The sequence below is a fragment of the Equus caballus genome, chromosome 11 (assembly GCF_041296265.1).
Source record: "Equus caballus isolate H_3958 breed thoroughbred chromosome 11, TB-T2T, whole genome shotgun sequence".
Classification (NCBI taxonomy): Eukaryota; Metazoa; Chordata; class Mammalia; order Perissodactyla; family Equidae; genus Equus; species Equus caballus.
In genome coordinates, this window is record NC_091694.1 from 1,879,075 (window position 1) to 1,904,289 (window position 25,215).

The following is a 25,215-nucleotide window of genomic DNA, read 5'->3' on the forward strand; positions in this document are numbered from 1 at the left end:
AGGAAGCGTCTGCCACCTTTGTCCCTCCTCTGCCTCCGTTTGAGTGTTTTGCAAACCTCCTGAATCTTCACCATGTGTGCAGGTGGGAAGGCTCCCCTCCCGGTGGGTGCCGGGCCGCAGGCAGAGCTGCGAGAGCAGAAGAACGTGGAGGGGCAGGTCGGAGAGCACGCTGGCAGCAAGTTGGAGGGTAAGGCTTTCCCACCGCATCCCCCCAGGGCCGGGGGACATCTGCCTTCCTGCCAGACCCGGAGCCATGACAGGGAAGGAACCTCAGGTGCCCATCATCTTGGGGCTTTTCCAGGCCACCCCAGCCTCTGCCCTTCCACTTTCCTCCTGTGGAGAGACCTAAAATAGCTCCCCCTTGCCTACTAACAGCTTCTTCTCCGGCACCTCCCTAGGAACATTTTTTATCTCCTTTTCTCTCCTTAAAAAAGAATCTGTTGCTCTGTCACATGGCTTTCCAGTACCACTTGTATTTCATTTCAAAGCAGATATGTTAATATTTCTAACACGTGTGGTATTTAAAGCCAGCCAGGTGTGGGGGCGTTAGTGCACCCAGACGTGTAGCTTATTTCGAGGATGGGAGGGCTGGGTGATCGTCACTGCTGTCTTAGCACCCAGCCCTGGCAGCAGCTCCAGTACCCTAGTCTGCCCCCTTAGCTTGGCAGGACATTTGTGTCCACCTGCGTGAAGACCCCTCGCCTGTCCCCAAATGAAAGCTCGGCACACCTTTTGTCTCCAGCAAATAAGGCTTGCTCTGAAGCCTCCTCCAGACCTTCATGCCCATTTTGGGGTGACTCCAGCTGTTGGCTTTTGACGCCCCCCCCCTTCTCGTGGTCCCACCTGGTTGGGCACTGCCTCTGCAGTAGAGGTGGTGGCAGCCATCCTGGCCAGCGGTCACCCAGTGATTTCTTTGGTGACCAACGGGCTTCTGTGCCAAGTCCCGCTCAGGCTGCGCCCCCTGCGGCGTCACTGCTTTTGGTAGCAGTGTCCGAGGAGCGGCCCCCGGGCCCTGCAGGGACAGCCAGCCAGAGGGAGCCCTGGGCGTGGGGCGGGGGATGCGGCAGAGCCTTGGAGCGCCGGGCCTGGCGGGCAGTGCCACGTGGTGCTGGGGCTTCTGGAGTTCAGGAGCCACTTCAGGAATTTCACACACGTTCCTTTGTCTCTGGTTTTAGTCTCCCTTTATTTATTGGTTCCAGTTCTCATAATCTGTTATCTAAACCTGTTTGATTTTTAAAATTTTTTTCTTTCTGAAAAGAGAAGTTTTACGGTTTCCTATTCTTTCTTCCGTATGCCTCTCAATGGGATGAACAGCTGAAATCAAAAAGATAGTGGCAGGTATGACTCGAGAGGAGTGTGTTCCAATAAAAGGCCCATTTGTGGAGTTTTTAAAGATGCAAGAGCAGAGCTGGCACAGGCACGCCGTCGCAGTCACGGCCTCGCATGGAGCACGTGAGGCAGAGCTCCAGGAGCCGCACGCATGGTCTGCCCCCGGGCTCGGCCACAGCCCCTCAGTGGGGGCCCCCCTGATGCCCCACTCACTCCCTTCTTTCACAAATGCCCTGGTCTTTTTTAGCCCTGCTGTGGCCCCGCTGTCACCAGAAGACAGCTGAGTGCAGTCTGTAAGTGCTGGTTGCTTAAGGCCCCACCTAGGAGACAGGGCGGGAGGCCTGCGTTTACCTTCTGCTGTGTGCATGGCCCAATATTAATATATTCTGCACGTATATTAATATCTGGGCAGCTCTCATCCCATCCGCGAACCTGGTCCGTGGTCCTGATGGCCACGTGGGAGCCTAGAGCTGCACGGGGGGCTCTGGCTGTGGGCACAGCTTGTCACCTCCACTCTGTTTTACATCTGTCCTATATGTCGCTTCCGGCTGGACATGGCACCGCTTCCCCTCCTCCTCCAGCGTCAGTCTAGGGCTGATCTTCCAAGAGCCAGTGAGGTGATGGGGCCTGCTCCTCTGGAACCTGCCCTGGGGACAGCATATGGGCCATCCTTGTACCATCAGCCATTATGTGGTCATGAGCCACAGGCACCCAGGGTGACAGCATGGCCCCTGGCCTAGGTGGCTGGTCTGGACCCATGGGGATGGTGCTGTGCATGTTCCTCATCTAAAGGGAGGTCTGCCAAGCCCCATTCTGATTCACAGGACATGGCCTTTGTCTGGCAGGCGTCTTGATGACCTTAGGATGTCTGTATGGGTACCAGGCAGGGAGCAGGGGGCTGGCCCTTCTCCTGTCCTCCCTGTAGCCCTGTCCTCAGGGTGGCCCTGTCTTCTCTGCATTGGGCCTCAGCATGTTCCTCACCAGCCTGCCCACATGTACGTCCTTGCACCGGGCTCCAGGGGGAAGCCACCACAGTCCCTGGGAGAAGGCCCACTCCGAGTTGTCTGGCAGGTCACCGTTGGGGAGAGCAGGCCAGCACATCTGTGTGTACCTAGCATGTGGGTGTCTCACCAGATGGTCGCTCTCACCACTCACAAAACATTCTTCCTTCCAGTTTGAACTTCTATACCTGATGGCCCTAACCAGTTACGTCATCTTTCATGGCTTCCTATTTCAAGACTTATGTATCTAGGGGTGAGCCCAGTGGCATAATGGTTAAGTTCACGCACTCTGCTTCAGCTGCCCAGGGTTCGCAGGTTCAGATCCCAGGTGCAGACCTACACACCACTCATCAAGCCATTCTGTGGTGGCGTCCTACGTACAAAATAGAGGAAGACTGGCACAGACGTTAGCTTGCAACAATCTTCCTCACCCAAAAAAAGACAGACATACATGTCTAAAAGTTACACAACAACAGCTGCTCGCTGTGAATAGCTCATCCAGTGCTGAAGCGTTTGTTGTAATGGGGGCTCCCCCATGGACCCCCGGGAGGCCACTGCTGGTGCAAGGTGTTCAGACCTGGGGCCTCCCCTCAGTCCACATTCTTGGGTGGGTGTTCTGTGTTCGGTGGGTGTGAAAGAGCATAGCAGGCCCTCTTACACACACCTGCTGCAGCTGGCCAGTCCCTCACTCCTCCTGCTGCTCCTCCTTGCTGGTTTGCACCGGCTTCCTCGGGTGGTCAGGACCCGCTGCGTGTTGGAGGCCAACCTTGGTCTCACTGAAGTGAGACTAGCTCTTGTCTCTGCTGAAAAGGAGAACAATTCTGTTTTTAAAATTTTCCCCTTGGAGGGAACTTTCTTAAAGTACCAATATTCTTTTTTAAGAATAGTTGATAGTTTAAATCACCCAGCCCGGATCATCATTGTTGTTCTGCACACAACCTCGGCCTTTCTCTCCACATTTATTCCCAGTGAGCAGCAATAGGGTAGCTGGTATTCTGCTGGATGTGTCTAAACCACAAGCCAGTGTGAGAGTGGAGCCATTAGAAGGGTCATGGGCCACCACTGCGGAGGCCTTGGCTGTGCCTGGGGAGTGGCCCTGAGTGGCTCCCTCTGGCCTGAACAGCTCCCTGAGCTGGCTGGAGGGTGAGAAGAGCAGTGCCTATGCGGGGTGTCCTGGGGAGGCAGCAGGCAACCTTGGTGGTGTCACGTGTCACGCCACCCTCAGCCCTGCCCCAGCCTCTGAAGGGCCAGCAGGCTTTGATTGTCTGTGTTTTCTGAACACCAGAAGCTGGCAGGGCAGAGATGCTGGACCACGCCGTCCTGTTGCAAGTGATAAAAGAGCAGCAGGTGCAGCAGAAGCGCCTGCTGGACCAGCAGGAGAAGCTGCTCGCAGTGATCGAAGAGCAGCACAAGGAGATCCACCAGCAGAGGCAGGACGGCGAGGAGGGCAAGTCTGGGCCGGCAGGGAGGGCAGAGCGAGTGGGCAGTGGGGGTGGGGGTGAGTGGGGTGTCATTTCATGCATGATTGCCACAGCATCTCCAGGTGTCCTGTGTGGCTAGATCTGTGGCTCCGAGGCCTAGAGTCCTGCTGGGAAAATTTAAGTTTTTATTTGTAGTTCTTACTTGCTGGCAACCTGATTCCTTTTAGTCCCAACATCGTAGCTTCTGCTCATTTCCATGGCTAAATGGATGACCAATTTCATTTGCAGTAGATGCACAGCCCGAGCCTGGGGTGGCTGCAGCCAGAGGTAAGGAGCAGGAGGCCCACGACGGAGGAATGGTGGAGCAGCCCCCCTTGCGGCCTTTGGAACCAGTACTCGGAGCTCCTGGGCATCCACCTGCTCCGCCCCAGGGGCACGGCCAGCGCTCTGTGGAGGAGCCCGAGGGGGCTGCAGGCAGAGCCCGAGCTGGTCCTCCCGGCGGTGGGGGCGCTGACAAGGAGCCCCAGGCAGCCCAGGCTGAGCTGAGGGAAGGTCGGCAGGGCGCTGTCCCCGAGGCGGCCGGTGCTGGTGTGCAGGAGCGGGTCCCCGTGCCAGACCCTGCCGGGGTGCCCAGGAGCCCAGGGGAGCGCAACGCTGGGGAATCCCCCAGGCAGAGTCGGCACGCTTTTGGTGGAGGCTCCCACGAAAGGAAGAAATCTGGAAAGGAGGCAGCAGCTGCTGGTGCTGACAGTCAAGCTGCAGATGTGTTGGGGGCAGGGGCAGAGATTGGGGACCGTCACGTGAAGCCCCAACAAGTGGGCCAAGACCGGGGACCTGCAGGCCTGTCCAGCAGGTCAGGAGGAGCAGCCCCTCGGGCCCAGGCCGAGTTACGTCAGCCAGAGCACCGGGCTGTCTCTGCCGGGGGTCAGGGCGCACAGCAGGGCGGTCACGCAGAGGTGGGACAGAAGACCCTCGGCAGGGACCATGTGCCTGCTCCCGGGGAGGATACTGCTGTCCAAGAGCCTGAGCAGAGGCCAGACCCTGAGCTGGGGCCCAAGCCAGCCGTCCCCGGTGCTCAGAAGCCAGACAATGCCAAACCCAACCGAGACCTGAAAGTCCAGGCTGGCTCCGATCTTCGGCGGAGACGGCGGGAGGCGGCTCCTCTTGCAGAGGCAGGGCCAGCTTCGAAGGACAGGGTCATCACCAGCTTTAACCCCCTGCCTGATGTGCAGGTCAGCGACCTCCGTAGTGCCCTGGAGAACCAGCTCCACCAGGCCGCAGGGGGTGCTTTGCGAGTGGTCCACAGCCGCCAGATCAAACAGTTGCCCCCGGCCCTGGAGGAGCCCTGAGCGCCCACTGATGGCCACCATTCTGGTCAGCTGGTCTCCCCTGGCATGCCCAGGCCACCAGCAGACCTGGACCACGGTGGGCACCGAATTCTGGAGGTCACGCTCCGTTGAAGCCTGAAAGATGTTTAGCTGCAGCCTCGTTTTCCAGAATGGTTTTTGCCATCACTGTGGCACCTCTGTAACTCCCCCAGGTGACTGAGCTTACCACGGCCAGGAGGAGAAACGGCTGCTCTGAGACTCTGAGGAGATGTGGCATCTGTAGGGCCTTGAGGTCTGTGACCTGCCACCTCTGCTCTCTCTGAGACAGGTGGGTCCCGTGCAGCTGGGGGAGCGGCCGCCGTCACTGAGCGGGATCATGCGATTGAGGTGTCGGTGCCCTCAAGTGCGGGCACAGTCCCGGCACATGGGCTGCTCTGAGGACCAGCCATCCGGCCCCAAGTGTCCAGTTACTCCGAGTTTTAACTCTTTATCTAAGGTTGTCTACAAGTGTGGTAGAAAACCTTAACAAACATTCGCCCTCACTCTGCTCCGTACCCCAGGGGCGCGGGTGTCAGAAAGCTGCTGGCGCCTGCTCACCTCCACCTCTTCGTGGTCTGCTCCACTCGCCACATGCTCCGTGGGTCCCAGTCACGTTATTGAGATTAAAAAAAATACCACCACTGATGTCTTGTAGTAAGGTTGGTGTTGAGGTAAATTACCTAAAGGAAAACAGTCCAGGGTTCCGTACAACATAAAGCTGTGACTGGAGGTCGTACCTCACGGTGACCTGGGAACTGGATGTGTCCTAGCCCCGAAAAAGACCCCTAAGCAGGCAGACCTGCTCTGCTCAGAGCTCATCTGGACCCCAGTACCAGGCCCTCACCCAGGGGAGGGGAGGGGAGAGAGGAGGGGGGAGATGGGTTGGGGAGAGGAGAGGGCCACCGTCCTGAGATGAAGGGAGGGGAGGGGAGATAGGGGTTGGGAGGAGAGGAGGGGACCACCATCCTGAGATGAAGGGAGGGAAGGAGAGGGTAGATGAGGGAAGGGGAGGCCAGGCGGCTGGCCCTGGGCGGCGACCTGTTCTCAGGTACAGCATGCCCCCCCCCGCCCCCCCCCGCCCTAGGTCTGCAGGGCTCCAGGCTGTACTCTCTGGACCCAGCTCATCTGTTGGGAGGGTGTTGTGGTGTTGATCTTGTGTTTTGTTTTCAAGGAGCAGAAAAGCTGACAGTCCCAGAGGGTGCTGGGCAGGTGTGCCTGGCAGGTCTGGTGGGCTGTCCTACCTGCAAGCCCAGGGCCTTTGCCTGCATGGTCCTGTGGCACTCTCCTTCTGGGGTAGGGGGCATGCTCCAGACCCTACCTCGAGGGGTCTGTGTGGGCCACCCACTAACTGCTGGCCAGCCGTGTCCATGCCCACAGAAGGCCCACGGATGTACAGGGGCTCCTGCCTCAGAACTCGGCTCACACTTTTCCTGGCACCTTTTGAAGTCATTTGTATTTTTTAATGTAATTTCCATGTCATTGGGCAGCCTGAAGACTAGAAATGAGTAGTAAAAGGAGTGGAATCTTCTGGAGGCCAAGCTGATTCCTCCCGAATGCCAGGGCTGGGTGTGGAGGCCAGGGCTGGGGCACTGTTCACACAGAGGAAGGCTCTGTGATGGGGGAGTGTCTCGGGTGCTGCCTGTCTTTCGTTCTTAACTAGAAACAATTCCAAACCAACCATCCCTGGAGGGAAAACACCTTCTGGACGTTTTCCTCAGATTGAAACTGAGTTTTTGGAGTGGGATTTTATTTCCAGCTTTCTCCTGAATGTCTTAGCTTGAACCAGGTTTCCTGTCCTTTTCTGGAGGTCACACCACCCTCCTTTCACTTCGTCTGTAGCTCAGAGTGGCCCAGCCCCGCTCAGAAAACCACCCATGACTGGCAGTGCAGGGGGTTCTGCCATTGCCTGCCCGCCCCCTGCCTCCACACCCTAGGAGCCACACCGGCCCAGTTAGCGCTCTTTTTCCCTCCTCCTGGCTCTCAGCTCCACTCCTCCTCCCAGTGGGCAGCCCCTCAGGGAAGGAACAAGAATGTTCCTGCCCAGAATCCAGGCAGACCTCTGGGACTTTGTTGTCAGAACTGCAGGGAGCAGGAGGGACCAGCAACAGTGCTTTGCTTTCTGACCACAGACTGCTCCTCTTTCTGGGTCCCATGACTGGTAGGTGTCGCCAGCAGTCCCAGCTAGAGCAGCAAGCTGGGCCACCAGTGGGCCACCCTCAGTGTTGGCTACTGATCGCAGCAGACGGGCCAGGTCTGCCCTGGACGCAACCCTGCCTGCAGGGCTCCCATTCTAGAGTGGGGCCACCAAGCCAACTGGGCGCAAAGGAGCTGGGCCAAGGCCATGTCGGCCTCCACCGAGCGAGGAGGGAACCCCAGTGGAGCTGAGTCCTCAGTGAATTCAGAGGCCCTTGCCTGAGGGCCAAGACAGGCGAACGGCATGGAGCCGCACATGATGAGTTCTACGCGATGACCGGCTGTAGAGGTGGCGGAAGTTGTCTTTGCTGCACCCCACGCCAACTTTGTTGAACTCCCTTCTATAAATGTAGTCTTGAAGATGAAGTGAGTTGGGGGAGGCCAGAGGAGCAGGGATGAAGGCCGCGGAGGTCGGAAGGGAGTCTGACATGGAGCGCGGGCTGGCCCTGTGTGAGATGTGAGACGTGGGGACTCCATCTGCCCCAGTGCATTGGAGATTGAAAGGACGCAGGAGACAGCACCTGGGGGGACAGTTCTGGAAGGGCTGGAGTGGGTGTGCCCAGCGAAGATACGGGAAGCTCTAGCCGACAAGCTGTCGAGGGTCGGAGTGGAGGGCAGGAGGGTCGGGAAGAGAAGTCTGCCCAGGAAGGCTGGGTGCGCCGGCCGGGTGGCAATACGCGGCTGGGCAGTGGAGACTGCACAGCTGTGCTCGGGGGGCTCCTAGGAAGCCCGCTTCCCTGGCTCACCCCTTCCTCCCGTAGGCCCTCGAGCTATCTGGGGGCCTCCCGTCACCCCAGCAGGGGCAGGGGGGTCGTGTCACCAGTTTCTGGACCTTAATTCCAGTGGTTCCCGTGAGATGTGACTCTGCCCAGCAGGACAGAGCCCTTGATAGCGGCCAGCTTCTCCTCTTCACTGAGGCGGACGCTCACGTCTGAGATGTGATGCTCTCCGCATGGGGGGAGTCAGGCTAATTGTGGAGTTGTGTTCACTTGAGAAAAAGGGAGTGCAGACCTCGGCTCCTGGCAGGGGGCTCTGGACGCCAGGGGCTGGGTGGGCCCAAGGACAGTGTGCCCTCCAGGTCCCTGGGAGGATGCTCTTTGGAGCACAGTCCCCATGCACCCGGCAGGTGGTGTTCAGGGCAGTGGGCACTGAGGGCGCTGCCCATTGTCGCGGGGCCTGCCTGTGCCCATGTGTGTTGGGAGGGGCGGTGCTGCACCCCTAACCTTATTCTCAGGACAAGCGGGGAGGGGGGTGTGGCACTAGGGAGGCTGGGAGCTGTGGCCCGGATGGGCTTGCACTGACTCCGAAGGAGGCTGTGGAATGGTGAGCAGCCAGCCCACGCGGGGAGGGGAGCCTGCAGCTTTGGCCAGCCTCACTGGCTTCCTAAACCAAAACCCCTCTTGGCTCACACCTGTCTTCACTGCCTTAGTCTAGAAGAGCATGCCTGGGTATGGGATTCCTCGCAGAGCGGAACTCTGCCTCACGGTGTCGCTGTTGTCTCTGGTACATTCTGTCAACTGAGATACATCTAGATGCTCCATTGGATTGAGATGACATACTGGTGAAAATGCTTTAAAAAGTGAGAATCAGGAGGCAGCCTGTTGCCAAGGCCCACGCCCCGTCAGCTTCTGCAGGGAGAGGCCAGGCCCACGCACACTACGTACCACAAAAGAGGGATCCCGCGTGATCTGCTGCCATCTTTATTGTTGATTCACGTCTTTATTGTTGGTTCACGGCATCTTATTCTAATACAGAAAACCGCTTCCTCTTTGCCTTGGGCTCAGCATACACATTGAGGTCCTTTTAGCCCTAAGAACGTTAGATGTTTGCCCCTTGGGGCCGTCAGGACAAGGTGCCTGGCTCTGTGCCCTTGGGCAGCAAATGGATGTCAAGCACAGTCCTCCTCCTTCCTAATGGCCTCCCTTCTGGGTCTTCTTGGCCTGAAAGAGAAAATATTTTATCTGAATGTGTTGTTTCCAAGTTAGATGGGGCTCTAGAAAGAAGACTACCACACTAAATGCCATCTTCTAGCAAATACCTTACAAAGAGCCCCGCCCCGGGCCAGGGGCGTGTGGCAGGGGCCCGGCTGGCTGGAGCATGGGGCCCTGGGCCTGGGTCTCTGCTTCAGCTTCCACAGGCCCAGGGGCTTGATCTGCTCCATGACACTGAGGACAGGACTCAAACCCACGCCCGCCCACACCAGGCACTGTGCAGGCGCACCCTCAGGCAACACGTTCAGTCCTCATGAGGTGGCAGGAGCCCCTTCTTACAGAGGAAACTGCGGTCACAGATGCTGAGACCCATGCTTAGGGTCAGGGCTCACAGGGACAGAGCTGGAATTGGAGCCCAAGGCCCCTTCTGCTTCCTTATGCGGCCCCCACAAGTGCCTTGGATTACAGGCAGAATAGGCAGAACCGGGTTCATCGGCATGTTTCCTCGTGGTGAGAAACACTCCGGTCCCCTAGTCCTGAGCTCCCATTCCCTGGGCCTGCAGCCAGGCTGTCTCAGCGAAGAAAGATGGCAGGCAGGGCAGGCGCTGCGGGATCGTCTTTACGTGATGGAGACAAAGGAGTGGAAGCACGTCCGACACGACCAGAGACCTACAGCAGCTGCTGACCAGCCCAACAGGTGGAGGGAAACCCAGGGTGTCACACATGCAAAGTCTTCCAACCAGGAGCCACAGGGTGGAGGTTTGTCTCGTCCCTTCCTCCCCTCGGGGAGGGCTGTACAGCAGGGAAGCTGCCACTGGGCAAGACACAAGTCCAAGGGACACGTGCACCCTCAGGTGAACAGCCCCATCACATCTGAGGTCAGTGACAAGAGCCAATGGGGAGGCGGGGGTGAGGCCTGTGTGTCCGGGGCAGAATAATGGCAAAGATTAGGTGTGGGGCTGGCCCGGTAGCACAGTGGTTATGTTCACACGTTCCGCTTCTCAGTGGCCCAGGGTTCGCTGGTTCGGATCCCAGGTGCAGACATGGCACCACTTGGCACATGCCATGCTGTGGTAGGCATCCCACATATAAAGTAAAGGAAGATGGGCACGGATGTTAGCTCAGGGCCCGGCATCCTCAGCAAAAAGAGAAGGACTGGCAGTAGTTAGCTCAGGGCTAGTCTTCCTCAAAAAAAAAAAAAAAAAGATTAGGCGCAAGTTCTCTGAGCCTTCTGGGAAAGGAGTGTGTGAACTATCTTCCTAAACTAAAGAAGCAGATATTCCTGTCCCGTGTACTCGCAGACGTCCTGCCTAGGAGGATCCCGGAACATCAGGAAACTCCACCTCGGGTTCCCTGAATTTGTCAGAGCTGGCCCAACTGCCCTCTCTCTGGTCCAGTTCTCTAGGTCAGCAGCTCCGAGGAACAGAGCTGGTCTCTGGCATCATGGCCCACCCCAGACCCATCAAATCAGGGGCACCAAGGTTGGTGACACCTTGGGCACCAGCCGAAGACCTTTGTCATTAAAGCCTCCTGGCGGGCAGCGCCTCCTCGCGCGCTCTGGAACTCCCGCTGCGGCCAGCTTCTCCCACTTCCCGTCACGTCTGCATCTCCTCCAACCCTATGTTCTCCGAGTCCTTTATGAAAACGTGCGACCCCGACACTCTAATTGTTGACTCGGGTACAGTGCTTGGCGATTTTCACAAGACTTTCACTGGCACAGCGTCTGATCAGACGAGGACCACAAAACGCCCCAGCTCAGAAACAGAAGGGACTTGCTGCTCAGGGTCAGAGGCAGAATGGAGTCCAGAGAGCAGACTGCTGCCACTACAGCCCAGTTCCACCAGTGAGAGGCGGCCAGCGCACTGCGCTGGAGGACTTAGCCTGTCAACCTCGGTGATGAGGGCGCACCTCGGATCCGTGACCTACAGACTCCCCTCCCGCAGAAAGGGGGCTGCAGCGCGGGGAGATCGGGGTGCGTGGCGGCCGCCGTCGTAACCGCCTACGCATAGCACACGGCGCTCCAGAACGCCAGCGAGGCTGAGACGCGGCGGGTGCGGGGTGCCAGCTACCTGGGTCCCGGGTTGGGGTTCGTTTGGGCAGCACCGCCCAGCGACAGTACCACGTAGAGCGACAAAGCGCTTTCGTGCACACACCGCCACCACCGTCACCTCCACGGTGAGGCTGGTGCCCCACTTGACGGACGCGGCACACGGCGGCGGGGGTGGAGCGCGCGTCGGAAGCACCCACAGGCGCGGGCTCGTGGGGTCCTCCCCCGGGTCCCCCCTCCAGGCGGGCGGCGCCCACCTACCGCGGCAAGGAAGCAGCTCCGCAGGGCCTCGAACTCCTGCGCACAGAGGTCCTTCCTCAGGCGGCCGCCCGGGGCCGTGGACGCCTGCACGCACCGGCCGTAGGCCGCGGCCTGGGGATAGGGAGAGGACGGGGCCAGATGAGGGTCGCGGCGGCCCCGACTCCCGCCGGACCCCCGGAGAAGGCCCCGCCCCGCCACCCCCGCCGCTGTCAGCGCCCCGCCCCGCCGCCCGCCGCCCTCCGCGCGGCCCTTCTTGCCTCGCAGGCGCTGACCTGCCCGGTGATCCTCACCTCGGCCCCACAGGCTGACAGGCGTTCGGGGAAGGCGCGGAGGCGGCTCCGCACCCGCCCCCACACCGCTGCGTTCCCCGACATGAGCGGTTCTTCCCGGCATCTGTGGGCGCCGCCATCTTAGGTCCGTCCTCTTCCGGCACCCAACAGCTGGATAGGTCGGCGCTTCCGCCCATAAACTTCTCCGCGCTTTTTAGTTGGCCAGGCTTCGGCTCTCGTCTCTGCCTCTCTCCGAACCGCTCCTGGTCTCCCAGAGCCCTGCAATTGGCTCGTTGCCTTGTCTGTCTTTAGTCTGGGACTTCGGATTGGCTCAGGCTCAAATTGTTTCCCCAATAGGCCTCAGGGCCCGCCCCACACGAGCGATTGGCCAGCGGGGCCAGATTCGAGCGGTGATTGGAAGGGGACCGGGGCCTGGCGGAAGCGGGGCGGGGCCGGGAGGTGACCGGCATCATGGCGGGCACGCCGCCGCTGCGCGACCGCCTGAGTTTCCTGCACCGGGTGAGTGCGGCCGGTCTCGGCCCTGCTGCGCGCCGCCTCCCCGGCTCGCCCTGAGCCAGAGCCGCCCACCTCCCTGGACCCGCTCGGCCCCCGCCAGGTCACCGCGCTCCGGCCCCTCCGGCTTCTCCTGGGCTCGGTGTCCCCTCCGACCCGCTCCGTCCCCTCCGGCCCCTCCATCCTCGCCTGGCCTCCTCTGGTCCCTCCGACCCACCCCCACTTCTCCCCCCTTCAGCCCCTCCCAAGGTTGGGGGACCTCACCTTATGTACGTGGCCAGGACGCCAGGTCCACTGGGGTCACTCAGGCCCCTTGAACAGAACCCGAATTGAGAAAGATAGCGGTGGGACCCGAATTTGCTTTCTTTCCCAATTTAAAGTAGCTTTACAGGAAAAGAAAGATAGTGAGCCCCGAACTGTGTCCGAGGTCAACTCAGCCAGGCGCTAGTTTGGGAATCGGGGTCACCGTTTTACTGGGTAACTCTGACAGTAGGGAAAGCTCTGAGCTCCACTCGGATTTGTGCTGAGAAGACTGGCGTTTTAAAGGGAAAACAGGGGAGAGTGGGGCTCAGTTGAGAAATGTTGAGGGGCTGAGCAGCGCCCATGGATTCAGCCGGCTGTGTCTGCTAGCTGGCAGTTATGGAAGATAGGGTCCTATCGCCCCGGAGGGACGGGGAGACAGGCCCTGTCCTTCCTGATGGCTGCAGTTTGAAGAATGGCCCTCACGTCCTTGAGAGAGACATTCCTGAGTTGTAGGAAACCCATGTTCACAATTGTGAGCCCTTTTTAGTACAGTCACGTGTTGCTTAACGATGGGGATGGTCCTGGGAAATGCGTCATTAGGCGACATGAACACAGCGTGTGCTTACGCAAACCTAGGTGGCATAGCCTGCTACACACCTGGACTGTATGGTGCTAACCTTATGGGACCACCTTTGTACATGCGGTCTGTCGTTGACCGAAACATTATGTGGCGCATGACTGTAAATGCTCCAAGAAAGGGAGGTCGGAAGGTCAAGGAAGGTCAAGGCCTGTTGCCAGGTGTTGGCCAGCATGAACCATAAATTCTCCCGGTGCCTTGAACCTTCTCAGGCAGGCGCTGTAGGGGGCTGAGAGCGTCCTCGTGCTGTTAGAAGCCCCTGGTCAGTCCTCTCAGTGCACCTGCCGAGAGTTCGGGTCTCTCCAGCTCGCCTCTGGGTCTTGGTGGACAAGTAGTGTAAGTAGCGGGTGCATAGGCTCACGTGACACTCAGGCACGTGTTGTGGTGACACTAGACAGCTGCCGTTCAAATTCTAGTCTGTGGCCAGCTCCTGACGGAATTGTTCTCAGTACCCCAAGGTCTTCTATCCTGTCTGCCCCGAGGCTCACGCCCCCACCTGCTGAATGTGGGATCAGTGGGTTTCTGGTTGTCATGTCTGGAGGCCCTCTGTCTCTGTGCTAACGAGTCAGCACATAAACTAAAATGTGTTTGTGCTACAAATAAACATGAGACACAACATGAGTCGGTCATTCTCCCTGTGGGTTGTTTCCACGGGGTCTGTCCCCAGAAGTGGAGCTGTGGGTCGGTTGGGCCGAGTGGTTATGTCACACTGCCAATCAGTGCTCTGGAAATACGAAACATCCCCAGTCCCCTGCGTGGGGGGGCTCACCTCACGCCTTCTCTTTTTTGCCAGTCCATAAGTAGGTACCTTAGGGACGCCTTGAAGTCATCTTGCACGTCTACAAATGTAGAGGCCTTGGGGCCATGCCACATCCTGACCCAAACATACCGGCCCGTCACCATGGAGACCACTACTGAGTGTCTCTTCCTGGGCCTCCATCCCCACTGGTCCAGAATGGAGGCTCCTGCAGGCTCCCTGTGGCCAGTGGGACCATTGCCGTGCCCTCTGGCCCCCTCACCAGGCAGGCTGCCAGCAGCGAGATGCGTGCACACTGGCTCCCTCAGGCACCCGGAGAGCTAGGGCTCCCACAGCCACTCGTGGGAATGGCTGGCCCTTTGTGCAACTGTCACTCATCATGGGCCGGGGCTCTCGCTCACTTTCAGCTCCCGATTCTCCTGAAGGGAACATCAGATGATGACGTCCCATGCCCCGGCTACCTGTTTGAGGAGATTGCCAGTATCCTTCCTTGTTGTCCACACATGGGGCCTGAAGCAGCACGCGGGTCTCCTGGGGCCTTCCTGTCCTGAGGGGCCCACAGTGTCTTTAGCATAGTACCAGGCGTGGGTGGGGTCTAAAAGCCACATTACCAGTGACACAGGGCCCAGGAGACCCAAGGAGCCCGACGCTCCTGAAACCAGGGCCCAGGGTGGTACCTGCAGGGAGGATGCAGCGAGAGGTGCAGTGGCAGCGAGGCCTGATTTCCCTCCACGGCCACTGAGTGCAGCCCGGGGTCAGCTCGCTCCTTCCCTAACCCAGTCACCTCCCAGAAATCTCCCACGAGTCCCTGGGCAGCAGCCAGTGCCTCCTGGAGTACCTTCTGAACCGTCTGCACAGTGGCTCCGGCCGTGTGAAGCTCAAGGTGAGTCCAGCAGCAGCCCTGCAGCCCCTGCCCGGGGAACAGGTCAGGGACGGGCAAGGTGGGAGGGGAGGGACACAGGCTGAGGATGGCAGGTGGCGCGGTGCCGGGCGGGTTGCCCTCTGGCTCAGCTTGGCCCACATGGCTTGTCCCCCCAGGTGCTGAAGATCATGCTCCACCTGTGCAGTCACGGCTCCCCGTCCTTCCTGCTCATCCTCAAGCGGAACTCCACCTTCATCCAGGAAGCCGCAGGTGCTGGGCCAGCGCAGCTCCGAGAGAGGGCTGTGGGGGGAGGCTGGCCAGCGCACGGTCAGCCCGACACTCGCGGTGCCCCTCGCTCTGTGCCCCGGCACGCAGTTCCCCAGCCCGGCACCGCCCTTTCCTCCCCCGTGTCTTCGCCAGTGGCGCCGTGCACATCCTTGGGTGTGATTCCTCATTCCGACTGCGGCCCTCTTGGGCCTTTGCAGGCACAGTGGGTGCACCGCCCTCCCCTGCCACTGGCTCTCTCTTCTCCCCAGGGCTGCTCCTCAGGGCCCGAGACAGAGGGAGCGCTTGTGAGCCTCCCGCCCTCAGAGGTGTGGGAGGACGGGGCTGGTGAGGCCGTCGGGAGAGGTGGGGCTCTGCCTGTCATGGTCCAGGCCACAGGTGGGTCTGGGTGGGGCCCCATCCCCTCATCCCCCCCCACCAGGGGCCATCGTGCATCTCTTGCTAACAAGGACTTGTGGGGACGTGGCCTGAGATCCTCGGGTGGGGCGGCAGTCCTGGCTGGGGTCGGTCTCGGGGGTAGGCTGTCCCAGACCCCAACAAATCTTTAGAAGGGTTCGGCCTTCCAGCAGGAATACACCCACCCGAGCTGTTGCTAAAGGAGCCCCGCCAGTTAGGGGACTGCGTCACTCTTGGCCACCACTTGCTTGTAGGAGCCCCTCAGCAGTTGGTGAGCTTGCCCCGTCCGCCAGGCACTGGGGCTCACCCCCCACACTCCAAAACTGCTGTCTCCCTTCCCGAAGGCGGGGCGGAGGCCCGGGCTGCCGTGCCCACACCTTGGAGGTGCAGAACTCACTCTAGACGCCCAGAGGTGTCAGGGTGACTCGTGGTCACGAGCATCGTCACAGCTGAGTGCCCGAAGCTGTGGAGCGAGGCAGCTTGGCCCGGTTCTTCTCCCCAGCCGTCCCCTCATCCTCCTCGGGGAGGGCAGGTAGCATGGCTCGGGGTGCAGCAGGCCGTGGGCTCTGTGGCATGGAAATCTCTGCTGCCGCACACACAGTTACACTTATCCCTGTGGCCCCTTGTGCTCTGGGCTTGTCCCCCAGGGTGACAGGTGCCCCAACAGGTTTGCAGGGCCGTGGGGACAGGGGTATGAGAGAAGGTGCTGCTGGGGACAATGGGGGCTACGCAGAGAGGATGGCCTGGGCGCATGCAGTGGAGGGGGCTGTGCGTCTGGGGCCTGGCAGGTGGGTCCCAGTGGGGAAGGTGAAAGCTGTGGTGGGAACAGCAGGGAGGCACACGCAGCCGTTCGTCCACTCATTTGGCTTCTGGCTGCCAGCCCTGGCTGGTTGTGGGGTCCTATATCTGCACCATGGGACTGGCTGCCAGGTGGAGATGGCACTGAAGGGATGAAAAGTGAGATACATTTGTGATAGAGGAAACAGGGAGGCGGCTGCTCTCGCTCTCAAATGGAGTCCTGAAAGAGGAGGCAGAGTGAGGCACATGCAGCAGATGGGGGAGGGGTACTCTCCAGCATGTGCAAAGGTCCTGAGGAAGGGAGAGCCTGGGCGGTGACTTAATGCCATGTAAGAAAACCTGATTTGCCACAACTGAAGCTTTCTGAGCCAGGAGCCTGGCACGGCTGAGGTTGAGGTGGGGCAGCAAGGGGACTTTTTGGGCCAATGTGAGGAACTTGGGTTTTATCAACAAGGCCCTAGGAAGTGGACAAGACCCGGTTCATGTGGCTTCTGGGTGGAGAATGGGCTGAGGGAGGCAGTTAGGTGGCTGATGCAGGAACACAGGTGAGAGACTGCCGTGGGGCTGGAGAGAGGAGCACCATGGAGATGTTCTGGACGTTGATTCACAGGTCTTGCCTGGGGGCATCGGGCTAGGGGAGCCAAGGGGCTGTGCGGGCAGCAGGCTCACCTCTCAGAAACCACATGGGGTGGCGGGCCCTTCGGGCTTTGTCCAAGGAGCAGAGGCCCCAGGCTTGGCGGCGCCGGAGGGGGTAGCGACTTGACCTGGAAGTGATGTCACCCCAGGGTGTTTGAGGTCAGACCTGTGTTTTGGAAAGCTCACCCTGACTCTGGGGGTGCCGGGGAGTGGAGTGGACTGCTGGGGGCCCATGGGGGCCCAGCCACAAGGGTGGGGCCAGGGTGGGCTGAGGCCAGCGACCCTAGGGGAGCAGACTGACCGCAGTACCCCACGGGTGCTTGGCAGCACCCAGCTCAGCTCCGCTCCCCTCTGCCTCTGTCCTGCAGTTTTCGCGGGGCCCCCAGATCCTCTCCACGGGAACAGCTTGTCCCGGAAGGTGCGGGCGGCCGCCCAGGTGAGCCCAGGACCCAGGTCCCTCCCCAGGACAGCCCAGGAGCCCAGCTCCACTCTTGGTGGGTGACCACAGCTCCTGGGTCTGGCCCTCCGAGGAGAAGCGTTGGCGGGCGCCGGCGCAGAGCTGGCCTGGGGGCAGGGGAGGACTGCGGCCAAATGTGCCGCAGCCCTGAGCAACCCCCGCCCCCCGGCTCTTGTCTAGGACTTGGGGACGGCCTTGTTCTCTGACACCTCGTCCCCTCCATCTCCCTCCCAGCCTCCCAGGGCCTTGCCTCCAGCAGGTAGGCAACCACGTCCAGCCCCATCGTTGGGTCTCCGTTCTGGGGAGGGCTCAGGGCCTCCTCCCTCCGCGGGTCCTGGGCGAGCGAGCTGCCCTGCCCGGGGCTGACGTGGGTCCTCCCCGCAGGCATGGGCTCCCAGTCCAGGCCCCAGGGCACCCTCCAGGGCTTCGGCTACAGCCAGGAACGGGGCCATACAGGTGAGCGCTGCATGGCCTCTTGGAGTGCAGGGACGAGAGCCGCTGCTCTGGTCAGCCGAGGGGTGTGGAGGGCGGCGGGCGGTGTGCCCACGTGTTGACTCCTCTCCGCCTTTGTGGTCTTGTTCCGCTGCCGTCTTCTCTGCACCGTCCTGCGGGAGAGCACGGCAGGCAGCCGGGCCTGCTCAACAAAGCTGAGGTCAGCCCCGTGCTCGGGCCCCTGCCCCTGGCTCCTTCGAGGGCTGAGAGCAGAGGACAGTGGTCCTGGCTGTGACCGAGGTGACAGAGCAGGAACGGTGCTGGTCATTTCAAGTGGAAACAACAGGCCCCGTTGGCTGGAGCGCGGCAGGCCCGCAGCAGGGCCCCGTGGGCCTCGTGTGGGCTTCGGGCCTTGTCCCTCTGTAGCACTGCCCATCCTCGTCACAGCTCTCGGGCCCCCCGGCACTTCTGAGGCGCTGCTTCCTCAAGCAGGTCTGCCTCAGGCCTCGTCTGCTCTTCACTGGTGGGTGACGGCTGGTCCACCCTTCCATGGGGTGCTCACGTAGGGAAGGGCACCCCCAGCGCTGGACGCGAGTAGCTCTTGAGAGGCCATGGAGGTCAAATTCTCAGGACAAGCTCCTTAGGAGGCCTTTTGCTCTGAGGTGGGGACCGTGGGAACCCAGGGACATAGCTCTACTGTAAGGTGCAGAGCGTCCCGGCTCCATCGGGCCTGGGAATATAGTCACTGGGGAAGCTTCTGGAAGGGCCTGGGTTCTGTCGCGCAGCCTGTGCTCTGTAACTGCAGCTCGTGTCCCGACCTCCTGAGCCCTGGGCAGGGAGCAGCCATGGGAGAATGTGGGGGACGGGACCGAGGGAGGCCAGCGCCATCTCCCTTCTCCCTCTGCACAGGCTCTGCGGGGGAGGCCTTCCTCTCCACCATCCAGAAGGCGGCAGAGGTGGTAGCCAATGCTGTGCGCCCTGGGTCTGAGAGCCCCAGTACCAGGAGGCCCCCGCCTCGGGGTGACGCCTACCAGCCTGCCATGACGCCTTCAGCCAGCCATGCCCACCCAAGTCCCGGGAATCTACTCCCCGGAGCTGTCCCGGGTGCCCGAGGTAATGAGGTGCCACTCCTTCCTTGAGGGGCTTTCCCTTCCTACGGTCTGGGTCCGGGCAAGCAAGCTCCTTCTTGTCATCTGCTGGGCCCGGGGGTGGAGCACATGACAAGACCTCCATACCAGCAGGGGCTGCAGGCTGCCAGCTCAGGCTGCGAGCAGACATAGGAGGAAGCAAGCAGCACACCCATCGGGGTTTTGTGAGCCTTGCTCTGCTGGTCTTGCCACACCTCTCAAAGGCCAAGTGCCGTCAGTTACTGGATGGGCCATGTGGGAACCCCGCAGAGCCAGCCGCCAACGCAACGTGCGTTCTCCACGGCCTCTGCAGTGGCTTCGCACAGACCCGTCCTGCCTCATGGACCAGTGTCCACACACTGTCTAGATGCCTCTGCTAGCTATGCCAAGTGGGAGCGGGATGTTACGGCCCCAAGAGGGCCAGGGGGTACCCGAGAGTCCCCGCTCCTCCTGTGCAGAACCAGCATTTGAGCTGGGACAGGGGCCCCAGCTCTAGCTTTTGTCCCATCATCCCATTACTCAGTGCATCTGGGCGGCTCTACGGCCCATGGGGCATTGGCAGCGACACCCTCGGGCACGGGCGGGCCTCCACGGTGCCTTCCTCCCAGGGGGAGGAGCAGCCAGTCAGTGATGCTCGGTTACGGAGCCACCCACGTACGCGTTTAGAGAGGAAGGTGGAATAGGTGTCGGGTAGACCTCCACTTCCGCCTCTACCAGAAGCTTCTATCACAGTCACGTGGCTCATAAGATTTGAGAGCTGCTGTGCTGGCTCTGCCCCCATCCCAGCCTGGCCGCCTCGCACGTCTGCCACGGTCCGGTGCCCCCCTGGCTTCTGGTGCCTGGTGCTGCTGTGTCCTCCTGACCTGAATCTCAGGCCGGCTGTGTCCCACCTCAACCCCTGTTTGAGGGGGTGCTCCCTCGGCCCTGCCCTCCTCTGCTGCTGGTTTCTGGAGCTGGAGCTTGGGACCCAGCCCCCCTGGCCCTTCCCTGGGTCTCTGGTCCAGGGGTCTCGGGGAGGTGGGCATGAGGCCGGTCTGAGGCCCCCAGGTCTTACCTCGGTCACTGGTTCTTCCAGCCCTGAGACACCAGCCCGGGCAGGCCGGCGGGGGCTGGGACGAGCCAGACAGCAGCCCCAGCTCTCAGAATTCATCCCAGGAGAACGGCAACCTGGGCAAGACCTCAGACTCGGGTAGTCGGTCAGGCAGCGACAGCCCCTCCGGGGCCAGCTGGGCCCCCAGCGACCTGGCGGAACGGTGAGCCCGCGCCTCAGGGCATGCCTCCCCACCCTTCCTGGGCCCCACCTGGCGAGGGAGGCCTGACCTGGAGGACCTTGCCCCTCTTGGTGGCGGTGGAGCCACCCTCTGCTCTGACCCACCATGCCCCCCACAGGGCCGAGGCCATGACCCTGAGTGACTGCCAGCAGGAGCTGAGCCTGGTCCAGACCGTGACACGGGGGTCGCGCGCCTTCCTGAGCAGAGAGGAGGCCCAGCACTTCGTCAAAGAGTGAGCCCTCCCCCGAACTCCCAGTCCCCCACCCCCCTGTCCTCCGGCCCCTCACCCTGGCCCTGCGCCCCCCAGCCTTGCCCGGGTGAGGGGGTGAGGGGAATGGCCTCGCTGCCCCTGCCCCGACCCCCTGCCCAGAGCCCCCTCGTGCAGGTGTGGACTGCTCAACTGCGAGGCGGTGCTGGAGCTGCTGATCTGCCACCTGGGTGGGACCAGCGAGTGTGTGCAGATGGTGAGTGCGGGCGAGTGCGGGCCTGTGCGAGGGGAGCAGGCGGGGGTGGCACGGTGGCCTCCTCACTGGTGGTCTGCCCGGGGGAGGCAAGTGGGAGCGGGCAGTGAGCGCAGGATCCTGGTGGGGCTGCCGCAGGGGCTTACTGGCGCTCAGACTGGGCCTCAGTGAGCAGGGAGGGAGCTGGCCAGACAGGCCTTTCTCCTGGGTGGACCTGCCGACCTCCTCTCTGCCCTGCAGAGAGCCCTGGGTGCCGTCGCCTCTCTCGGGTGCACTGACCTGCTCCCCCAGGAGCACATCCTGCTCCTCACCCGGCCACGGCTGCAGGAGCTCAGCGCGGGCAGCCCCGGACCTGTAACCAACAAGGCCACCAAGGTGGGCAACAGCCGTGGCCCAGAGGAGCCGGCACAGGGACACCTCCAGTCCCACACCCTTTCCCACCGTCCTTTCCCAGACACACACTTGTGCCTGTCCCTTGCTGCCCAGGACAAGTCATGCCCTGAGAACCGCAGTCGGGGTCCTCGCCTCTCACTGGCTCATGGCCCTCGAGGCTCACTGGTTGCTGGAATACCCCCAAGCTTGCCCACCTTACTGCTCAGCAACCCTGCTTCCACGTGGCTCAGCTCACATGGAGCTTCCTGCAGGAAGCCCTCCTTGACTGCTTGGAGAGATTTATCCCACTGTTCTCCACCCCACAGTTCACGGGTCCATGCTTGGCTTCTGGAGGGCAGAAATGTTTCCTTCATCTGAGTCCCGTTCCCACATAGGCTTGAATTGTGTGGAGGCCACCGGGAGTCTGTCACTGGGGGACCTCTGGGCAGCGCCTCTGGGCTGCTGGCCTCCCTGCAGCTGAGCCCTGGCGCCTTCACTGCCTGTTGGCATCCTCTGGCTTCTTCCCTTTTTCTCTGGGGCCACTGAAAATTCAAATTCTCTTTGGTCAAAGTGTCAGTGACTCTGTGATACACAAGACACACAGTGTGGTGGCATGTCATGGGGGTATTCCTAAGGACAGGAACACTGGGAGAACCCAGGTGTCCGGCAGGTGGGAATGACTGGATGGGCTAAGGCACCTTTTTTCTCTCAGTCTATGTCTGGTGGTTGCATGGTGCCCGACAAGGGGCCACCTCTCCCTGTGCTGGCTCGTCTCGCAGCCAGGTTCAGTGACAGGGAAAACGTCCGTGTGTAACAGCAGGTGTGGGGCAGGACGCATGGCCGCAGGTTGGGCGTGGACAGTGGGGCCCGGTGTTAAAGCAGCCAACACTGATCAGTGGGATAGCAGCGAGGAGGCACTGGGAGGGGCAGGCCAGTCCCCATGATTTCTGGAGAGCGTGGAACACTCACTGAGTCCCCTTTCCTTCCGTTGTCCAGATCCTGAGGCACTTTGAAGCTTCCTGCCGACAGCGGCCCCCTGCCCAGAGGCCCCCGGCCGAGCCAGGCACTGCAACTACCCACGCGGGCCCCTCCGACCTACTGACCGACACTGTGCCTTTTGGGGGGGGCCAGGCATTCCTGCAGCCTCTGAATTCAGCCCTGTTCTCACCCAAGGGCCCTGCGCAGCCCCCTCCCCTGCAGGGTTCCCCACTTGCTGGGCCTGGGGACACCAGGGAGGCCGAGACCAGACTGGCAGGTTCCAGGGAGCAGGGGCCTGCATCTGAGCCGGGCCCTTCAGGCACGGATACCACAGAGGGAGTGCCAGAGCTCGGGCCAGGCCCCAGCGGCTGCCCATGGAGCCCAGTGGCCAGTGGTAGCTGCAGCTCCTTGTTTGCCGGCATGGAGCTGGTAGCCTGTCCCCGCCTGCTGGGGGCTGGGACTGCTGCAGGGGAGCCTCCCTCGGCCCCCCAGGCCCCTTGGACGTTGTCACAGAGTGTGGCAGCAAGAGAGCCTCCTGGCTCAGAGCCATCAGCTTTTGCATTCTTAAACTCGTGACCGTGTCACGTGGGCCTCGTGTGGAGTCTCCACGTCCCTGGCCCACGATTCCCAGAACCCCCTGACTTCGTGCTGTCCCCTCAGCCCACAGCCCCGCATGTCCCACCAAAGAGTGGTTCCCCTCGGGTGTCTGTGGTTGGCCTCAATCTCTCTCTGGCCTCTTCCACTCACCCACTGAGGCCTTGGTGCAGGCAGCTGCCTCGCTGGGCAAGCTCAGAGTGGATGACGACCCATCCAGTGAAGAGAACAGCCAGCAATAAACTCTGGGTGATGCTTCAGGAGTCCAGGAGCCAGCCAGAACCAGCACGGCAGTGCAGAAAGGAGTGGTCTTTGCCCACAGGGCTCAGCTCCCCAGCAAGGCAGGTTCCCTGTTTTCCTGCTGGAGGAGGCAGGACCCCCCCCCCCAACACAGGCTCTTTTTGTGGGTGTGGTGGCTGTGGGAGCAGCTCATCTGAGCAGCCCACAGGACTTGCAGGGGCCCCAGGATGGGGCAGAGCTGTGCCGGTTTCTAGGCAGAATTAGGAACTGAGCTGCTTGGTAAGACTGACGGCTGCTGGGCCTGGCTGCCGGGTCTCCTGCCTCACAGCCATCTGGTCAGATGGGCTAACACACGCACATTGGGTCCTGTCTGCAAAGACTGTCAGGCCCCTCTCCCCATGGCCAAAGGCATGGGAGGGGAAGCAGTGGCGGGGGGGGGTGGGGGGTGTTACGCGGCCTCTCTGGAGGGGATGAGAGAGGAGGCATGGGGACCTCTGGAGCTGTCCAGAGTCCCCGGGCTCCTCAGGCACAGCAGAGCAGGGCGCCCTCCTCTGAGGGGCCAGTCAGGAGGAGACAGGTCACACCCATGCCTCTCGGCTGAGCTGCCACAGTTGCCAAGTGACGACCTGAGAGGAGGGCTCCAGGCCACCTCGGCCCCCTGTCTCCTTTGCCGGAGGCTGGCCAGGTGGACTGGAATGCTTACAGCAGCGGGCAGGCATGCAGCAGGGCCTCAGAGATGCTGACCCTGGGGTCCTCTGGGGAAACGCTGCCTGCCTTGCCCTCAGAAACAAGGTTTTTTGTGTGGATTTGGAACCAGTGCTTGGGGCTTACTTTGTTTTTGAGCTCAAATTCCTCCCTCGGTGTGGGGTCTGAAGCAGCCATGCGTCTCCTCATCCATCAGAGTGGGACTGTGCTGTCTGGCCTGGAGCTGTTTCCAGTGTCGGATCCCTGTGTGACAGTTCTGTGCCCTCGACACTGGCCTCCCAGCGAAGCCTCTGGGCCCGCAGAACCGCAGAAGGTGCAAGGGTCAGCTTCCCAAATAAACACCTTTTGCACAAAGCTGCACCCTTTTTTTCCTTTTCTTTCCTTCGTGTATGTGTGTGTGTTTTAATGAGATTAGCATTACTAAAGGGCACGCTGAGAGAACTTCTTTTCTAAAAGTAGGGACAGCATTATTTCTCCCTTGCATGTTTGGGAGAACTTCCCAGTGGAACTGTCTGGTCCTGCAATTTTCTTAATTGCAAGGTTTTTAACTGAAATTCAATTTCTTGGGTAGATAAAGGACTATTTGAGTCATCTATTTCTTTATAAATGAGTTTTAGTAGTTTGTATCTTTCAAGGAATTCATCCATTTCGTGTAAGTTGTCAAGCATGGCCACAAAGTTGTTTTTGTAGCACACCTGTAGTATCCTTTCAATTTCTGCAGGGTCTGTAATGCTATTCTGTCTTTCATTTCTGATATTGATAAATTTTTCCTCTCTTGGTTAGTCTGATTAGAAGTTTATTAATATTAGGGGCTGCCCCGGTGGCGCAGAGGTTAAGTGCGCACGTTCCACTTATGCGGCCTGGGGGTTGAGGGTTTCGATCCCAGGTGCAGACATGGCACCACTTGGCATGCCATGCTGTGGTAGGCATCCCACGTATAAAGTAGAGGAAGATGGGCACGGATGTTAGCTCAGGGCCAATCTTCCTCAAAAAAAAAAAAAAAAAAGTTCATTAATATTATTAATCTTTCCAAAACCTAACTTTTGGTTTTATTTTTTCCACTTTTATGTTTTCTTTTTCATTGATTTCTGCTCTTTATTATTTTCTTCTTTCTGCTTTGGGTTTATTTTTCTTCTTTTTCTGTTTTCTTTAAGGTGGAAGCTCAGATTATTGATTTAAGACCTTTCTTTTCTAATATAGTCATTTTTAGTGCTATAAGTTTTCCTCTAGACACTGCTTTGGCTGCATCCTATGAATTTTTATATATTTTTATTCAGTTCAAAATATTTTCTAATTTCCCTTGAGGCTTCCTTTTTTCCAATGGGCTATTTAAAGGTGTGTTTCTCTGTTATTTCTATTTTAACTCTGACATAGTAAGAGAACCTATTTTGTATTACTTCAATTATATTTTTAAAGATGTCACACTCTTAAAGTTTGTTTTATGGCCCAGAATATAGCCTGCTGTGGTGAATGTTCCATGTGCACTTGGTCTAAGAACTACAGAATATCCTTCATGAATAAGAATGAAAAAATCCTCAACAAAATATAGCAAAACTAATCAAGCAATATATAAAAAGGGCAATACATCACAATCAGTGGAGTTTATCCTGGGGGTGTGAGGCTGGTTCAACA

At 59.8% G+C, this 25,215-nt stretch overlaps 3 protein-coding genes across 19 annotated transcripts in view; 2 read left to right on the plus strand and 1 right to left on the minus strand.

Annotated features, from left to right (window-relative positions):
- SLC38A10 (solute carrier family 38 member 10) overlaps positions 1 to 5,763 on the plus strand; it is a 42,236-nt gene extending 36,473 nt beyond the window's left edge. For 4 of the 11 annotated variants that reach the window (XM_023651799.2, XM_070225794.1, XM_023651804.2 and 1 more), the window contains 4 exons: positions 83 to 187; positions 1,315 to 1,338; positions 3,616 to 3,777; positions 4,040 to 5,763. In XM_023651799.2, coding sequence (XP_023507567.1) covers positions 83 to 187; positions 1,315 to 1,338; positions 3,616 to 3,777; positions 4,040 to 5,100 — 1,352 coding nt within the window. In that variant the 3' untranslated portion in view covers positions 5,101 to 5,763. The remainder of the gene's footprint in view (positions 1 to 82; positions 188 to 1,314; positions 1,339 to 3,615; positions 3,778 to 4,039) is intronic. The other 7 variants (XM_023651801.2, XM_070225798.1, XM_070225796.1 and 4 more) reach the window with 3 other exon arrangements.
- Positions 5,764 to 8,995: 3,232 nt separating this feature from the next.
- NDUFAF8 (NADH:ubiquinone oxidoreductase complex assembly factor 8) lies at positions 8,996 to 13,049 on the minus strand. Of its 3 annotated transcripts, XM_070225802.1 has the most exons (4): positions 12,597 to 13,049; positions 11,841 to 12,098; positions 11,551 to 11,661; positions 8,996 to 9,251 (listed from the first exon to the last, which is right to left on the minus strand). In XM_070225802.1, the coding sequence occupies exons 2-4, from the start codon at positions 11,922 to 11,924 to the stop codon at positions 9,222 to 9,224; spliced, it is 225 nt and encodes a 74-aa protein (XP_070081903.1). In that variant the 5' UTR covers positions 11,925 to 12,098; positions 12,597 to 13,049; the 3' UTR covers positions 8,996 to 9,221. The 3 variants fall into 3 exon arrangements, with proteins under 3 accessions (XP_070081903.1, XP_023507582.1, XP_023507581.1); XM_023651814.2 differs by lacking the exon at positions 12,597 to 13,049 and having other exon boundaries at positions 11,841 to 12,251; XM_023651813.2 differs by lacking the exon at positions 12,597 to 13,049 and having other exon boundaries at positions 11,823 to 11,992.
- TEPSIN (TEPSIN adaptor related protein complex 4 accessory protein) lies at positions 12,238 to 23,937 on the plus strand. Of its 5 annotated transcripts, XM_023651805.2 has the most exons (13): positions 12,238 to 12,338; positions 14,377 to 14,449; positions 14,761 to 14,852; positions 15,008 to 15,101; positions 17,315 to 17,382; positions 17,584 to 17,662; positions 17,788 to 17,859; positions 18,745 to 18,948; positions 20,038 to 20,215; positions 20,352 to 20,465; positions 20,619 to 20,697; positions 20,935 to 21,069; positions 22,063 to 23,937. In XM_023651805.2, the coding sequence occupies exons 1-13, from the start codon at positions 12,291 to 12,293 to the stop codon at positions 22,618 to 22,620; spliced, it is 1,794 nt and encodes a 597-aa protein (XP_023507573.1). In that variant the 5' UTR covers positions 12,238 to 12,290; the 3' UTR covers positions 22,621 to 23,937. The 5 variants fall into 5 exon arrangements, with proteins under 5 accessions (XP_023507573.1, XP_023507574.1, XP_023507576.1 ...); XM_023651806.2 differs by lacking the exon at positions 20,935 to 21,069 and having other exon boundaries at positions 12,251 to 12,338; XM_023651811.2 differs by lacking the exons at positions 12,238 to 12,338; positions 14,377 to 14,449; positions 14,761 to 14,852 and adding an exon at positions 15,368 to 15,494.
- The last annotated feature ends 1,278 nt before the right edge of the window (positions 23,938 to 25,215 follow it).

Coding starts and splice junctions, on each gene's coding strand:
- NDUFAF8 (XM_023651813.2), bottom strand. CDS start 11,924: ATGTCGGGGAACGCAGCGGTGTGGGGGCGGGTGCGGAGCCGCCTCCGC. Junction 11,662..11,822: donor AGGTGAGGATCACCGGGCAG/GTCAGCGCCTGC, acceptor CCCTATCCCCAG/GCCGCGGCCTACGGCCGGTG. Junction 9,252..11,550: donor GGAGCTGCTTCCTTGCCGCG/GTAGGTGGGCGC, acceptor TTTCTCTTTCAG/GCCAAGAAGACCCAGAAGGG.
- TEPSIN (XM_023651805.2), top strand. CDS start 12,291: ATGGCGGGCACGCCGCCGCTGCGCGACCGCCTGAGTTTCCTGCACCGG. Junction 17,383..17,583: donor AGGTGCGGGCGGCCGCCCAG/GTGAGCCCAGGA, acceptor GCTCTTGTCTAG/GACTTGGGGACGGCCTTGTT. Junction 17,860..18,744: donor CCAGGAACGGGGCCATACAG/GTGAGCGCTGCA, acceptor CCCTCTGCACAG/GCTCTGCGGGGGAGGCCTTC.